Source organism: Eubalaena glacialis, chromosome 14 (assembly GCF_028564815.1).
Source record: "Eubalaena glacialis isolate mEubGla1 chromosome 14, mEubGla1.1.hap2.+ XY, whole genome shotgun sequence".
Classification (NCBI taxonomy): Eukaryota; Metazoa; Chordata; class Mammalia; order Artiodactyla; family Balaenidae; genus Eubalaena; species Eubalaena glacialis.
This window is the reverse complement of record NC_083729.1, coordinates 21,135,289-21,152,365: the sequence shown is the minus strand read 5'-3', so window position 1 is coordinate 21,152,365 and position 17,077 is coordinate 21,135,289. Positions and strand designations below refer to the sequence as shown.

At 51.7% G+C, this 17,077-nt stretch overlaps 1 protein-coding gene across 1 annotated transcript in view; it reads left to right on the top strand.

Moving 5' to 3' along the window:
- Window positions 1-799: 799 nt before the first annotated feature.
- CIB4 (calcium and integrin binding family member 4) overlaps window positions 800-17,077 on the top strand; it is a 48,171-nt gene continuing 31,893 nt past the window's right edge. The window contains exons 1-3 of the mRNA XM_061211224.1: window positions 800-853; window positions 1,283-1,317; window positions 8,269-8,365. Of these exons, the coding sequence (XP_061067207.1) occupies window positions 800-853; window positions 1,283-1,317; window positions 8,269-8,365 (186 nt within the window). The remainder of the gene's footprint in view (window positions 854-1,282; window positions 1,318-8,268; window positions 8,366-17,077) is intronic.

Below are 17,077 nucleotides of genomic sequence, written 5' to 3'. Positions count from 1 at the left end.
TCTGTGCTGGGCTTCTCCGTCTTTCCAGATTCACTCTCTACTCTGCTCTCAGTCCCCACAGGAGACCAGAGGAAGAGGAGGGCGTGGCGTGCGGGTATTGATTCCATATGCATTGGTCCAGGACTGGTAGCAGCTCTGTGGTTTCTAACCCGGATGCCATGCTATCCTGGGTGATTTCCACACTCCCTGACCTTGCCTTTGAAGAGTCCCTTTATTAGACCCTCTTCATATTATCCTGATTTGTCTGTGCCCTCTGCTCCTTCAGGGACCTGACGGATGGGTAGAATGCCGTTTTCTGTGCTCTTTGGGCCACTTCTTGATGTCAAAGTCTATGCTTACTCATCTCTGTGTCCCCACACCTGGCATAGTGCTTGGGGCGTGGTTCTAATAGCTAATACTTGTCAAGCATTTATTATGTACAAGGCATTGTTACCTGTATTGACTCAAATAATCCTCACAACAATCCCGTGATCATCATCCCCATTTTATAGATGAGGAAACTAAGACACAGAGAGGTTGATTAACTTGCCCAAGATCACATGCCTTGTCAGCATGTGGCACATGCCAACAGTGTGACTCTCAAACCTGCTATTGGGCTGCCTTTCTGTTTGCTGTTTCGGGAGTGATGTCTGTTAGCCTCGGGAACCAAAAGAATCTGTTTCTTTGCCCACTCAGGAGCTCAGGTAGAATGGGCAGAAGGCGGAATGTAGGTCACCATGGCAACCGATCACTTGGTGCACAGCTGGTGAGCCTTTGGGGCTGAGGTTCCACTGCTGGCAGAGAAAAGGGTGGGGTTGGCATGGGGCAATGTTTGAGGTACCAGATGCACTGGGAGGACTTGGAAGAATACCAGGTGGGTAGATCAGGCAGGAGATTCTGGGCAGACGTGGAAGCTTCCTGAAGCAGGTGGGAAAACTTGCGGTGGCCCTTGCCTTTGCTAAACCTACATCCATCTGACCCGGACCAGCCTTCCGAGGGCCCCTCCCCCATTTGTCTCTTGCTCCAGAGCCCAGGGTTTTAGCCTTGTCTCCGATCCTTTCTGCAGGTCTGTGCCAACGTGCTCCCTCCCAAGGCCATCAGGGATGGGGGAGGAGGGTGGGGTACCGCTACCTCCTCTGCACCACCCCAGGTATCCACTGCCGAGGGCTGGGAGCCTCCGTTCCCTGGCTGTGCAATGAGAGCATGAGCTTTTTCTCATCAACCCCTGAAGCTCCCCTCTCCCCAGGGGGCCAGGGCAGGGCTGGACAGAGTGGGCAGGTCACCTCTCTGTGGTTTGTTGCAGGCCTTGACCTTCTTGACCAGAGATGAAATCCTGTGGTGAGTAGAGGGGGCCCCCTTTCCCTCCCCTTGAGCTGAAGTCTTGCCCTGGTACAGCCTCACTCTGGTCCCTGAGTATGGTCCCTGCTCAGAGCCGCAGAGTCCTGGAGACGAGGCTGGCAGTGACCAGGCAGAGATGGACCCCAGCCCTGAGGGTCCAAGGTCATGATTCCCAGGGCCTAACTACAGTTGAGTGAAAAGTCAGGCCTTAGGTTGCTATGGGATCCAAGGCAAGGTTTCTTCATAGAATCACAGAGGTGGACAGGGCCTCCCTGGGATGATGAGCTAAAGGAGGAAAGGACTTAGGAAACAGGTCTGAAGCCCATTTGGCTGCATAATCCACTAGCTGGGTAACGTTGATGCGCTGTTGAATCTCTCGTAGCCCTCCCTTCCCTCCCAAGCTTTGCTTCAGTGCCTCCCAGCACTGGGAGTGTGGGTGAGCAGTCCACAGCCCCTGTTCTCATGCAGGTGATGGCCAGTGGGGAAGGCTCCAGGCCAAGACAACCATCACGAGGATCCCTCATGGGACTGCGGAGGGAGTAGATGGCATGGAGATGTGTGAGCGCTCGGCCCCGGCCAAGAGCTCAACAAAAACTTGTTAGAGGAATAAAGGAGCTCACTAAGGCATTGGGGTGGGGTGGGGTGGGGTGAGGTTGGAGTGAGGAGACCATCCTTAGACCCACAGGGCCCTCTACCCTCATTGTCTCAGCCTGGACTCATCCTCCCCAGCATCACGCCCAGCCTGGAAGCCACACTTCCCACTCAGGGTGCCAGGCGGGGCAATGATTCTGCCACAAGCATGAGCCTCCCCAGGCACAGATGGGGGCTGAGAGATGGCGGGGGCACAGGGATTGACAGAGACCAGGGGCAGTCATGAGGTTATATCACTTTCATTTTAAAATGAATATTTGCTCACTTTTTGAAATATAGAAAAATATGACAAAACTCCAAATAACCAATATCCTACTACCTGTACATCCCTTATTGATATTTTCTAAAAAGGAACACTTGAATAAAAATGAAATGAAAATTTAAAAGTAATATGTGAGCATGGCTAGAAAATTTAAGTAGCCTAGAAACTTCTAAGTGAAAAGTAAATGTCTCCCTCCCCTTCCCAGGCCTTCTCCCTGAAGATAGCCACTGTTCACAGTTACTTTCACATCGAGGCTTCCAGAAAAAATTTTCATAGATAGATCTACATAAGTATCCTTCAAAAATTTTATCCCATTCATACTGTAGCACTTACCCATTTATAGTGAAGCATCATACTGTCCTTGACCTTTTTTTTTTTTTTTAAGTTTTTATTTTGGCTAGTTTTACATACAGCACATAGAGATCTGCCTCATTCTTTTTAATGGCTAAGGAGCATTCTTTCCTATAAAAGATATATCATTTATTTTACTATCCCCCCCATAATGTACACTTAAGTTGTTTATGGGTTTTAGTTCTACCAAGAATGCTATAGTGGGCTTCCTTGGTGGCGCAGTGGTTGGGAGTCTGCCTGCCGATGCAGGGGACACGGGTTCGAGCCCTGGTCTGGGAGGATCCCACATGCCGCGGAGCAACTAGGCCCGTGAGCCACAACTGCTGAGCCTGCGCGTCTGGAGCCTGTGCTCCGCAATAGGAGAGGCCACGATAGTGAGAGGCCCGCGCACCGCGATGAAGCGTGGCCCCCGCTTGCCGCAACTGGAGGGAGCCCTCGCACAGAAACTAAGACCCAACACAGCCAAAAATAAATAAATAAATAAATAAAAATTTAAAAAAAAAAAAAAAAGAATGCTATAGTAAACAACCATTTATGTATGAAGAGCTTATCCAACAGGTCAGATTAAATCCATAGGAGAGATTTCTAGCTATAGAAATGCTGGGCAAAGGGTGGGTATGTTTAAAATGTTGACAGGGATGACAGGATTGTCCTGTACCAATTTATTTTCTCACCACTTGAGCACGAGCGTGCCTGCTCCTCTCTCCATCCAGAAAGTTCAAAGACTCTCACATGGTCTTCTCTGGATCGCTAGGGCTCCTCACATGTGCCTCATGCGCCTTGTCTCAGGGAGCTTCTGGAGCCTCCATTAAAATTAATAAGTAAACTAAGTTCTCCATTAAAACTAGTAAGTAAACTAAAAAAAAAGGAAGACAAGGGAACCAGGAAACAGAGGATGTCAACACAATGGAATTACAAAGATGACAGTGAAGAGAAGCCCATGATAATGGTGCATGCAGCAGGCCTGAAAAGCAATGAGTCCAGATTAGAATTAAAGAGTTAGGGGTTCCAAGAGTGATGCTCCCAAGAAAACAAAATGAACCTGTAGGTGGTGTAATGTATATAACCAAATTAGGAGGAACTTTACAGTTCTGCAGAAAGTTTGGGGATGAAATAATGATAGAAACACTGAAACCTAAGCAAAAGGAAGACAAAGTGATTATTAACTCTGGGGAAAACAAAGAGTCTTGCAAGAAAGAAAAATGTAATCACGTTGCACTAGGGAACTCAGCTGTGAGCAATGTTTGAATAATACATACATAATATGTAATAATATATATAAATAAAAATAATATGTATATAATAATAACATAAACACTGAATTTTGATTCAGGCAAATCATCTTATATTGGGAGGTTAGGGGAAGGAGAAGTAGTATACAGATAGAGATAAATTCTCTCTCTTTTTTTTAATAGTAAGAGGGCACAAAATAAAGTCTATAATGAAAAAAAATACCAATAAATGGCAGTATCAGCACTGTCTTTAGAAATACTATGCAAACATTAAGGAAAAACCAAGAGAAATAGCAAATTTTTGTTTTAAATGCTGCCTCTGGAGAGCAGGGGTAAAGAGGTGGTATAGGGTACTGGGTATTAGTGATATTAATTGTGAGCCTTATAGAGCTATTGGCTTTTTTAACCTATTTATCTGTCTTACTTTGGTAAACTAGACTGGTATATATAGGATGCTATAGTTTTTGTAAACTAAAGTGTTATGCATACATGCATATGCACACACACACAGAAAATATCTTAGGAAGGGGACACACACACATGCGCGCGTGCAAACGCGCTGATCTTAGGTCAGCTCCTTGGAGGGGACCTGGGCACTGACTACATTAGGGTTAGTGTGGATGCACTGTCTGTAACGTGAAGGGGCAGCTTTGATATGGGTGCCCAGCAGCACTTGCCGTGGCTCAGGGAGCAGATGGTACGTGATGCTCAGGGGAGAAAGCAGCCCTCGTGGGCTGCCACGGCCAAGTTGAGCCAGACTAAGCTCTGATCACTTTTGAAAAATTTTCCGACGTCACCTCTGACAATGTGTTGTGATTTTCCTACAAATGTGACAAAGAAATGTGGCTTGGTTGACAGTACACTTGGATGGAGTTAGCCAGTTGAAAAAAGGTAACCAAGAGACTGATAAACAGAGGTAATCTTTGCAGAAGAGTGCCTCTGCCCTTGTCTAAATGCTTTCCCACCTGTGACTTGCATAGGGCATAAAGGCCTGGTCACTGGATCTGCAAATGACACATAACGGGAGGAGCAGACCACATGTGACAGCTTCTTCCCCGTCCAGGGCTGCCTTGGCTCAGCTCTCCAAGAAGGGGTCTGTCCACCCTAAATTTCTAGCCTGTGGGAATCTTCTTTCACATCCCGTTGGTCTCTGAAAAGAGCAGGGTCCCTTTCATCCTCAGCTTTCAGGTCAGCCTTCTATGACTTCTGGTTAAATTTGCTGCCCTAGAAACTCCTGCCTTCCAGATGTCTCTTTGGGCTCAGTGCACTGGCCCTCCTGGGCCCTCATCTTCAGCTGTGGCTCTAGACCCTGGGTCTGGGACCTAACTCAAAAAGGGCACGTGTGGCTTCCTTTAGACCTCTGTGGCTGGGCCTGGGTCAGCCCAACTCTGTTTGAGCAATTTGGATTATGCGGTATCACTCAGGGATGGCTCCTGACATGATCTAGGGTTCGGGGTAGATCTGATGTGGGAGCCTGAAGCCTTGCCCCTAGCTCCTGCTCAGGCTGACCTGGCCATAAGGCCCCTCTATCCTCTTAGCAACCTTGAGGTCCCCAAAATTTTCAGTCTCCAGGCCCTGTCCTGGCCGTTAGCTCCTGGTCCTCCTGGAGCACCAGAAGGTCAGCAGACAGAGTGGTTACACGTTTGCTTCCTGGAAGCCAAAGGCTGGAGTTCGAGGCTCAGCTTTGCCATTTACTTGCTGTGTGATCTTGAGTGAGTTTCTTACCCTCAGTGAGCCTCAGTTTCCACACTTACAAAAAGTATCATATGTATCAACCTCACATGATTGTTATTAGGACAATTAGATGATCAAATCTGTGTCAGGAGTTAGAGCAGTGCCTGGCACAGGGATCAGTGCTGAGACTGTGGTAGCTGTTATTTTCATGGTATTATCACCTCCTTTTTGCAAATGAGGAAACTGGCTCAGAGAAATGAAGTGATTTGCCCAAAGTCACACAGCTTGGAAGTAGCAGATCACAGGACTAAAAGCCATATTTTTCAAGCTAAAGATAGGGCCATTTATAAAATACCTGTAGGCCATTCCATGGGGCAAAGAACAATTGACCCCATGGGATGGGAGTGAAGCCCAGGTCGGGGAGCCCAGGCTGGGATGGAAGGTGTGGAATTGGAGGCTTTCACTGGAGCCGGGTTCTCAGTCCTGCCTGTATAATACAAACACAGAAGCATGTAGAACCTATAGGTGCCTGGGCCCCATGCTAGCCTTGAATGAGAATCTCTAGAGCTGAGTACGGATACTTTCACAAGCTCCTCACATGATTCTAATGTGGGACCCAGTAGAAAAAGGCTAAATTGGAGGGCCTCAGAGGCAAGGATTTGGACAGGATGCCAGAGAGTGGTCCAGAATGCCTGAACTGGAGGATGGAGGGGGGTGACTGAGACTCATTGTACAGAGGGCAAACGGAGGCCCAGAGGGGACATGGCAGGTCCAAGTCCCACAGAGCGAGAGCAGCGGAGCTGTTCTCCTCCCTGTCTCAGCCTCCGAGCCCGCAGACAGCCCCTCCCCTTGTCTGGCTAGGTGTGGCAGGGAGATGCAGCTTGGGCTGCTTGCTTTCTGGCAGGCGGGATGTGTGAGTTTTTCAAATGGCTTTGACTTTTGAGTCTATTAGTGATTAATTCAGAGCTCCATTTAGAGCTAGCTGATCCATATTTGGAGGAGCAGAACATTTTGTGGCAGCCGAGACGCAGCCACGATTCATATGCGGGCAGCCCACCCACTCGGTAGCCTGGGAAGGCATGAAGTCCGGGCAGGGCCCTCTCACAGCACCCCCTAACCCAGAAGGCTCTTCAGGGTGGGGGGTTGGGCCTGAGAGTCTTTCACCTGGGTGGGAGGTGGACCCTTTAGAGGTGGGCAGTACAGTCCAAAGAGCCTGGCTTAGGGTTCAGACCCCACTCTACCTCTTCCAAGCTGCATGACCTTGGGCAGACCCCTTCAACTCTCTGAGCCCCGGTTTACCCATCTATGGAAATGATCACCCCTATACCTCTCACGCAGGGTTGCTGGGAAGATTCAATGAGCTAATATGCTTGAATGCACTCAGCACACAGAGCTTGGGAAACAAGAAGGGGGGTGGTAACGGCAGTGGAGGTTCCTTCTTTTCCCCCTGCAGTCCTTCTGAGACCTCCCTCTCTGGGCTCCTGGGGAAGGAGCTTTGGCGTCTGCAGCTCTGGCTTCACGCTTACCCCTGTGTGACCTTAGACAAGGCAAGTTAGTTTACCTCCTTGAGCCTCAGTTTCCTCGTTTGTAAAAGTGAGATAATGGTCCCTACCTTTCGAGATTGTTCTGCAGGTTCTATGAAGAATGTCCATGCGAGCTGGCAGCGTGCAGCAGTCACTCCCAGTGGGGGACCAGGGTGGGGGACGGCGGGAGTAGCTCACCCTGGGCAACGGCCATACAGGTGCCCGGCCTCAGAGAAGTCTTAAAAATTAATAAAATGTACTGAAAGTCAGTCTGCTTTTTATCACCCCACAACAGCAATTCTAACAATGACAGTGATCAAATGCTCCTTTGGACTGAGGCAGACCACTGCCAGCGCCCCTTCCCCTTGTAGGCCACTGGACCCTCCAGGTGCGATGGCTTTCCTCTCCTCCTTGCTGTCCTTCAGTGTCCCTCCTCCCACCCATACTTTCCTGGAGACTGTCTCTCCTCCCCCATTTCACACCCCACTTCTTGGCTCCCTCCCCAACTTGTCGGTGTAAAGTCTCTGGCGACAGTTGGGGCCCCATACAAGGCTAACAGAGTTCATTCTCCAGAATGTGGACCGGGAGGGCCACAGGATGAGGGCTTCCTCTCCTGGCCTGGGGCAGAGTTCTCTCCTGCCTGCTTCCTCTTAGTGCTCACACAGCCATTTCCCCCTCTACCTGCCTGTGCCTTGTAAACACAATCCCTCGGAGTGGTGAGGAGGCCTGCAGATAGACATTGATTATTGGATCGATGGGGACAGTTGTTCAGTCCCACAGTCTGGAATCAGCTTGCTGGCCTCGGGTGGCTGTGTGATTTGCTGGCTGCAGGCAGCTGGGTTCTAATCCTGACTCAGCCACACCCACCGAGTGACCTCTTTTCTCTGAGCTGAGTTGAGGGTGGGGCTGGACAGATGGCCTGGGGTGGCACGCTGGCGGTCCCCAAGGCCCTGATGGTTTCTCCATCGTAAATGAGGGACTGGAGCGAGAGAGGACAGAAGTCCCTTCCGGTGCACTTGTAGCTTGTGTTCAGGCTACAGAGCACATTCACATACCTTTCCTCGAGCCTGGCGTATCTTTGCATCCACCACGGTGCGCTGGGCACACTGGAGCACCAGGGATGTTTCTGGAAGTGTGGAATGATCTATTACTGCTTTCTCTGTGTCAGTTAATTCTGAGTCCCCTTCCTCCAAAGAGAGCCCGCAGGAGAGGGGGCCTGGTGGTCCCCACTCCCAGCCCACCACGCCTCTCTTCTTAGCATCCACGACTCCTTCCTGAAGCTCTGTCCCCCTGGGAAGTACTACAAGGAGGCCACCTTGACCATGGACCAGGTCAGCTCCCTGCCGGCTCTGAGGGTGAGTCCAGGGGGTGGGGTGGAGGGGGTGGGGGCGGCCTCACTGGGATCTGCTGAGGCGCGGAAAGCGCTGGTCTCAGTGTCCTCACCTGTGAAATGGGTGGAGTGATGGGGCAGCTCAGATTCCATGTGCTCCCTGAGGCCCTGTGCACTCCAACAGGCTGTGCTTTGCACGAGCTGCCAATCTTTTAGGGACCGTCCTTGAGCTTTTGTCCCTGTTGTGAAAAGACCCTGCCCTTCCCCCAGGGTCCCTGGAAGAGCCCAGAGGTGCACGATAAAAGGGCTCCCCAATCACTCCTGAGATTTTAATTAAACTTTGTGCAAAGCATAGAGAGGCAATGCCAGGTTAACAAATCACAGCAGTGTCAGGCTTCCCGATTTTTCATTCGGATCTTGGCAGAATAATGGTTTGAAGGTGTCATTGTGCAATGAGAGTCCATCTTCATTTCTGTCTGGAACAAGACAGGCTCAGAGAGCTGTGGGCGCCTCTTTAAAGAGGGCCAGGGGTGGGGTGGCAGGAGGGGTTCTGAGGGAGAGATGGTGGGGGGGAGGGGCGGCCCCTCCGAAGTGACAGACCTGTTCTAGGGCAGAGACCGAGAAGGAACACAGAGCCCGGGACTTGCAATAGAGGCTGGAACTGAGAAGACAAGGGAACCAGAAGGGGCGTGGGATCGGGGGTAGCTGGGAGCTCAGAAAGGTGACATCATTGGAGAATGTGTCTGTCCCAGATACAAGTTGGGGAGCCTGTCCTCTGGGGATACCCTCCTCACACACACAGCCCTGCACAGCCCCGCACCCACAAACACTCAGACACAAGGTGGGGGACTTCTCCCAGACCTAAACTCTCCACTCAGGGAGCCAGGCTGAGGGGCAGCCCAAAGGCAAGGCTGAATGGGGAGCTTCTGCCCTCCCCTCCCTGGACGGGCGGTGGTGTCACTGTTCAGTCCCAGAATATCTGAATGCTAAGCTTGGAAAGAAACTTAGAAACCACCAGTCTAGTCACTTTCCAATGTTCTCCGCTCCGGTTTTATCCATCGGAAAACTGAGTCCCCAAGAGGGAGACAGCTCACCCAGGGCCACATGACACGGCAGAGCCTGGAAGTCAGGCAGGACTCTGACCCCTCGGCCGGGCCTGCACTTCTAATCAGGGCTTGGCTCGGTGCTGACACGTGTCTGGGGCTGCCAGGCGCCCTGGGGAGCAGCTGGCAAAGACCCGCCCTAGAGGGCTGGCACGGAGGGTGCTGCGTGACCAGTGGCCCCAGCACTCTGGATGGACCCAGCGCACCCTAGTCACGCCTGGGGGCTCTGATCTGAGCCCCAGAGGAGAAAGCACTGGACTAGGTCAGAGGGCTGGGTCCGGGCCCAGCTCCATCACACTCCACAGATGACACATCTCCCCTCTAAGTTTAATCTCCGGTCTGTAAAACAATATGCACACCCTGTGCTGTGTAACAGACCTTGCAGGGATGAGCCATGGTCCTCTGCACCCTCCATTTTGCTCGCCATCCTCTCCCTTTTCTTCCACCTGGGGTCTGGGGTGGGGCCGCCAAGGCTGGAGAAGAATGGAGGAGGGGCAGACGGGCAGGAGCACTTGGGCAACAACCCGGGGTGGTCTGGGGTCTGCTTGGTCGCGGGCTCATCATTTGGCAGACAAGGGCTGGGGACCGATGCAGCAGAAATGTCAGGCTGCTGTAAAGTGCTGTGATGTGTGAGGGTCTGTGGGCGGACCACCATCCCAGGGCAAGGCCACAATCTGGGTCATCTCTGGAGCCCTAGAGCCCCAGGAGCTTGTTCACTGGACACTGGCTGGGGACTGAGATGGGGTCTTGGGATGAGATTAATTTTACATTTCTTATTTCATCTCTAAACGGTCATTATTTTATTCTATCCTACAAATAAAAACCACATCATTGCAGAAAAACTGGAAAACACAAACAGAAAAGCAAAAATATGGTAAAAATCATCAGGTAGCCTACCTCAAGGTATGACTGTCATGATCATCTTGCCTTATTTCTTTCCACACTTTTTTTTTAATGTGGATATAGAAGTGTTTATTGGGATCACACTGACTTTTTTGCTTGTTGCTTTTTTTTTTCTTCCCCATTTTGGTTTCTTTGTTGCTTTTCCAACTGGTTCTGAACAACCAGTACCATCTCATGAATTGAGGACACTGAGCCTTTGCCACATGTAGAGAACTAGGGGACAGGGCATAGGGCCAGGACCAGAAGAGCTGGCTTTGAACTCACTTGCTAGGCAAGTGATCGCAAGCAAGTCACTTCACAAAAGGAATGACTGAGGGTGAGGGGAAGCAAATAGACCCCAGCAAAAGACTAGGAGGGAGGGGTGCAGAGTGGAGCTGTTTTCCTGCAGGTGAAAGGCCTGGCTCTAGGTGCTCCCAGGCATAGACATGGATCCAAGGACGTAGGTTTCTCCACAGTAGAAGGAAGCACTTTGTAGTCATCAGAGCTGCATGCAGAGGGAATGAGCTCCCTGTCCCTGACAGGCACCAAGCCGGGGGCTGGCCAAGCATTCAGCTGGGGTGTTCTAGCACACACCTAGGTATCAGAGACTGGACTGCGTGCACTGATGCCCTCCTCACCCTCCGAGTCTGAGGTTCTGATTCTGGCCCAGAGCTTGGTCTTACTCTCCTTTGTGTCATCTACCACAGTGTGTCCCAGACTTTGGACTTCATAGTCCGGTAAATTCCGCACCCCCCCCGCAACTCAAAAAATTATTATTTTGAGGAAAGACTAGCTAGAAATGCCAACTTTCCAATTTTGCCAAGTAAGGACTTAAAACGTGTCTCCACAATCATCATTTCATTTTTAAAAGATGTTCATTTTAGAACAAAAACGTAAGAAAGATCTAATCCCAGAAGCAATAACAGTTCTTTCCACACACATCCCTTTTTGTTCTTATTTTTCTCCCTCTGTTACTGGTTGTCAGGAACTTTGTCCCTGATCATGCCTGGTCCTCAGACTAGCATTTGGGGATTTAGATCCAGGACTCAAGTTTCCCTCTGTGCCTTTCCTATCTTGGTCGAAGCAGAAAGCTGACTTCCCAAAAGGAGCAAGGAGAGGGTTGATGGGAGGTGGGGCCCCAAGTGTCCCCGTGTCCTCTGCGGCCCCAAGGACGGGAGCTGGGTGACTCACCCTGCCCAGAACACATCTCTGGAAAAGCATTGAGAACTGGGCCCCAGGGAGCTCTGGGTACTGGTATTACTTGGCTCAGGGTCCTGAGTGATCTGGGAAGAAAGCTCTGTTTTCTTAACTTGGATTCACTCGTGGAAAAAGTAGGTTGGTTAATATTGGGAAGGGTCTGTCTGTCAGCAGAGGGCAAGGCAAGAGCGGCCTGGGCAGCAGAGGCTAGCGGGAAAGCCTGACCACAGGAAGGCCCTGCTGGGCCAGGACGCACTGCCCTTTTTACCCAGAAGTTTCTGTTTTCTTTTTGTCTGCTGCTCTGTTTGGTGTATTTAGAAGTGAATTAGCTCAGTGTTTCTGTTCTTGTAAATAATGATCTTGCTTTCTGTAAACACGGATGAGGAGTGGCATGGTGTGACCCGTCTGGGTTTCTAGTTTCTGGGACCAGGACAGCCAGCAGCAAGACCTGGGGGGAAGATACTGGGGTCTCACAGGGGGTCTGGTGGAAGCTCCCACACTGAACGGGGCCACCGCGTACCTCCGGCCTCTTCCCACCTCCCTTTCTGGGGTTCCTGCAGGCAGATGGTTTGTGCACAGCCTGGAGCCTACTACGTTTTACCCCAGCATCAACTCTGTAAAAGCACTGAGAGGTTTGGGAACCTGTCCGAGGTGTCAGGAGACGTTCCAGGTATGGCTCCTAAGGTTTCAGCTCCAGCTTGGTTTCCATCTATCCCCAGTTTTTCTGAGCCTTTCGGAGGCCTGCTTATAGGCTGCTTAGAATAGCTTGCAATAAACTCACTCCCATCTCTTCTCGCGTATATTTCATCTTCCTCCCTTTGCTCTTTCTCCTGGGCGCTTTCCTCAACTTTATCTTCATGTCCAATTTAGTTTTTCACTTCTGCCATCATGATTTTCGTTTCCAAGGGCTCATTTTTATTCTCTGTTTATTTCTCTTTCTTTTAATAGTATGCTCTCATTTTTACTGGATGTAATGTCTTCTCCGATTTGTAATCCAAGGTGCTTTTTTCCACTAGCTTGTTTGGGTCACCATCTTTCATGTCAGAAGCCTTCCTTGGGTACTTGGTAACTGTCTGCTCGTAATTAAGAGTGGGAAGTGGTTGCTAAAAAGCTGTTTCAGAGTTCCAGTCTCTGGGTGGGGTTCATCGACTGGGAGCTTCCCTGAAGGGTGAGCTGAAGGGGCCATTTCTTATTAATTAATTTATTTATTTTTGGCTGTGTTGGGTCTTCGTTTCTGTGCGAGGGCTTTCTCTAGTTGCGGCGAGCGGGGACCACTCTTCATCGCGGTGCGCGGGCCTCTCACCATCGTGGCCTCTCTTGTTGCGGAGCACAGGCTCCAGACGCGCAGGCTCAGTAGCTGTGGCACACAGGCTTAGTTGCTCCGCGGCATGTGGGATCTTCCCAGACCAGGGCTCGAACCCGTGTCCCCTGCATTGGCAGGCAGATTCTCAACCACTGCGCCACCAGGGAAGGGGCCATTTCTTGAGGACCGTCAAGAACAGGAGTAAAGCTCTGGCTGTCAGGACCCTGGAGCTCAGCTGGGGAAGAGTCACTGGGTAATTGCTGCGATTCCCTTGTGTCCTCTCTGTTTCTGTGGGTCATGCCTCTAAAGACTGCTTTACTGTAATTTTAGTGGGTGTCGGAAGGGAATGAAAATAGATGCAAGGGTTCAACCTGCTATCTTTATCCAGGATTGACACCTGCATTCCTGATGTTCAGTAATACGTTTCAAAAATGTTTCCAGAACACCCACTCCTCACTGTTGCTGTCTCAGAATCTTCCACACAGACAGCGGCTGCCCCCAAACTTTTCTCCTGGAGAGCTCTCCATGTCCAACCTCCCAGATGCTCCGCTTGGCTGGTATCCTCAGAGCCTTGCTCCCCGCTCTCCCCACCCCCGTCCCCACACCACCCTCCAGCCCAGCCAGGCTGCTCGGGGAGCCCCTCCTTCCCCACGGACCCCTGGGAAAGGTCACTCTTTGTCCTGTTGATTATCAGAGGGCAATTCCCACGGAGAAGAGACATTTTTTGGAGTCTGATGAATAGGGCTTCCCACACCCGGTCCTTATCCATTCACCCCCAGAAGTAATTATTAGGCATTTACTATATGTTGTATACAGAGTGAGGTCTTGGGGGCTTAGAAGGACTTTTCTCAGCAAATTCAGGGTTAAGAACAAATAGGAGAATCACAAACCTTGGGGGCTTTGCAGGGCTCAGATTCTCGACTCCAGTGCCCAATGCTGGGGCCCAGAGAGGCTCACAAAGGCTACACGGTGGGCACAGTCCCTCCCAGAGAGACCCAGCCCAAGACACCTTGGTCATGCTGTTGGCGTCCCCTCCCAACTTCTTAGGATGCTGAGCGGCTTCTGGGGCAGTCAGGCAAGTCTGGGCACAGCACCCGTCCCCAGGGGCCGGGGAAGGACCTCCCTAGTACTGTCCTGTGGCTGGGCCAGGGTCAGGGCTCAGCACTTGGGCGCTGCACTCAACTCTCCCGGCAGCCCTCGGCTGGCTGAGTTATTATCTGCATTGACAGCTGGGGAAGCAGAGGGTCAAAGGGGGTAAGCAATTGGTCCAGTGAAAACTCTGTTATTATAAATGACCATCCTGCTTCGTCTGGTGGAGTCCCTGGCTGGAAGGGGTCCGAAAGGCCTTTGGGTTCTCTTCTTCCATGGGTGATGGCACACCCGGGAAGAATTTGAATCCACCTGTCCATCTGAGAAGAGGTTGGGGTGGAGGGACGGCAGTGACTGACTCTGGGGTTCTTCCTAGTGCATTTTTGGATCAGCTTTGTCAGAGCCTTTTCACGGCCGCCTTGACAGATGAAAAATCTAAGGCCCACAGATGGGACATGACTGTCCAAGGTCAAGGGCCCGTCAGAGCCTGAGCCAAGGTTGGAACCCACGCCTCCCGCTCCAGCCAGGCTATTTCCATGCTCCACGTTCTGAACTCCCACCACATCCTCGGGAAGCTCTGACTGAGGTTTGATCCCTGATGAGGAGCTGGCCTGCCTGCCCCTAACATTCACCTCTTGGCTCCCATGAGCTCGGGGCTGTCCTCTGAGTGCACCACATTCAGCCAGAGAGCAGAGAACTGGGCAAGGAGGGAAGGCAGCAGGCCAGGAGCGGGTGGGGCTGTCTTGCTCACCCACGGCCCAAGCCAGGACAGCTGGACCCAGTGATAATCCTCATGCTGTATTTAGGCCACTGCCCTGAACCCCTCCCTCCCCCTTAGATATTCTCCCTGGCTTGTTGAAAAAACAAAGAAGCAGATTGGATGGTTATAGCAATTCTGCTTTCCAGCCCCAAATGTCCACTGCCATTAGTCGAGTGCCTCTTGGTTACAAGTCCTGTTCATACTCTGCCTTGTTTGCTTCTCACCACGTCTGTGAAGCACAGCGTACCTCCCTACTCTACAGGCGGGGAAGCCGAGTCTAAGTTAAAAGCTCTATCCACAGCCCCACAATTGGAAAAATGCATTTGCATCCAAGACCTGTTTGTTCTCCATACTTCTTCACCTACTAGGGAGGATGAAATCAAGGTTTCCAAGCAGGCAACACGTGTGGGTGTGTGTATGTATGTCTACATGTGTGTACATGTAGCAGGGGGAGGAAGGAGAATGGGAAGGAGCTGGCGGTCTGGACAGTTGGTGATTGAGGGGGAATGGCTTTCCCATCTCTGGCTGGGTCACCCGCCGAGCCCACCCTTGGGTGGCAGATGACACATGTGTATCTCGTGTACTAGGGAGGCTTGCACTTAGGTCCAACTCGTTTCGGGAGGGCCCCTCCCAGAGCCCAGCCTCTCAGGCTCCTGAGGCAGGCCTGGGAATTGTCGGATTCCCTAGTCCCCAAGCCAGGCCCCACCCCTAGTGCCCGGACTCCCGCGTGAACAAATGTTCCACTGAGAAAGGAGAGAGAACAAAGGGCCGGGCCTGGCCTGCCAAGCACCCCAGCCCAGCCTCCCAGGCTCCCACCCCAGGGCCCCCGCCTCACAGGGCCTGAGGTCACTCTGAGCCTTTCATCTCATCGGAGAGAAGCCCTCTGGCTCTCCCAGCCCTCCCTCAAGATAAATACTGGGGGTGACCTGGGGCCTCCCCACATGGAGCTGGCAACTGCAGCTATCACTCACCCAGGGCTGTAGGCAGGGCCACCTCTGTCCATTCAACAGAGTTCAGACAGCAGCCTCCCTGCCCCACCCCTGCCATCCCAGCCTGCCCTGAAATCTGTGCCGTGGCATCGCACACACGTCACCTCATTTCATCCTCAGAGTTATCTCACTTACAGCCAGCAAGCAGAGGATCAAAGGGGTCACACAGTTGATGAAAGGCAGCGGAGTCTCAACCTCCAGCACTCACTAACCCTCCCGCCCCACCCCGGGAAGGGAGGGTCCTAATTCCCTGATGCGGAGTCAGAGCTGGGAGGGCAATCTGGCAGCTGGCTCACTCCCCGCATTTTCAAGCATCATTAGATCTTTTTCTGACAACTTCATCAGTTAGCAGGGCTCAGAATTGGCAAAAATCCTTATTTAGACATTCAGCCAAAGAATTAAGAAGTGGTTCGTTTCAGAAAAAGCCCAGTGATGTGGGACGCAGTCTCTGCTCTGGCCTGAGCAGCCAGCGGCAGACCGATGGGATCTGGCCTCCAACCTTGGCTGCAGCACGGACACCAGCAGCCTTGGGCGCGCCACTGCTCTTCTCAGGGCCTCAGTTTCCTCACCTTCCAAATGGATGCGTAATGCCTCCCACACAGGTAGTTAGGAAAGCCTGGACGGTAGGGGAGAGCTCTGTGCTCTGGTTTTAGCTTTTCCCTCCTCTGGTTGACTGGCCGTGGGCCGACTCCCTCCTTCTTGGCCTCAACTTTCTAGCTGGACTCCAGGGCAAGTCACAGGAGTGCCCCTAAGCTGGGGGCGATGGGGCTGGAGGGAGCCTGTGGGATGGCCAAGGACAACCCTTCCCCCGGTGCACCCCAGTGGATGATTCTGTACTTGCAGAGGCCTCTGGTTGGTACCTCTAGAAGGTGGCAATGTGTAGCCCTCCCCCTGCTCGCCTGGGTGCAATTTGCTCGACCCATGTTTCACATTGTAGCAGGGGGCAAGGGGCGGGGAGCAGAACTGGAGAGCGGTTTGATGCTCATTTGTACAGAGCCTGACCATTCCCTTACCGCCTCGCATGTCGCATCTTATTGGACCCTGTCGCTGACGCTGGGCGGTAGCTATGGTGACTGTCTGCAGTTCGAAGCAGAATCAAACCAGGACCGTTGACTTCAAGTCCTACTCGCTTTGCTTCTTATCACATCTCTTACTTCTGAGAGGTATTTCTCATCCAGCCACACCCACCCAGGCCTTTAATTCGTTCTGTCAATGATCCATGTTTCTCTCAAATTTCAAATCTCCTAAGAGCACTGGCAAGGCAGTTGCCCCGTGGAGGGAGAGTGAACTCCAGAACCAGGCAGGCCTGAGTCTGAATGCTTCAGGGCAAGTCACTCAACCCCTCAGAGCCTCGACTTCCTAACCTTTGAGATGGGAAGGACGAGCCCCCTTTTAGTGCATCGGGATCCAGTAA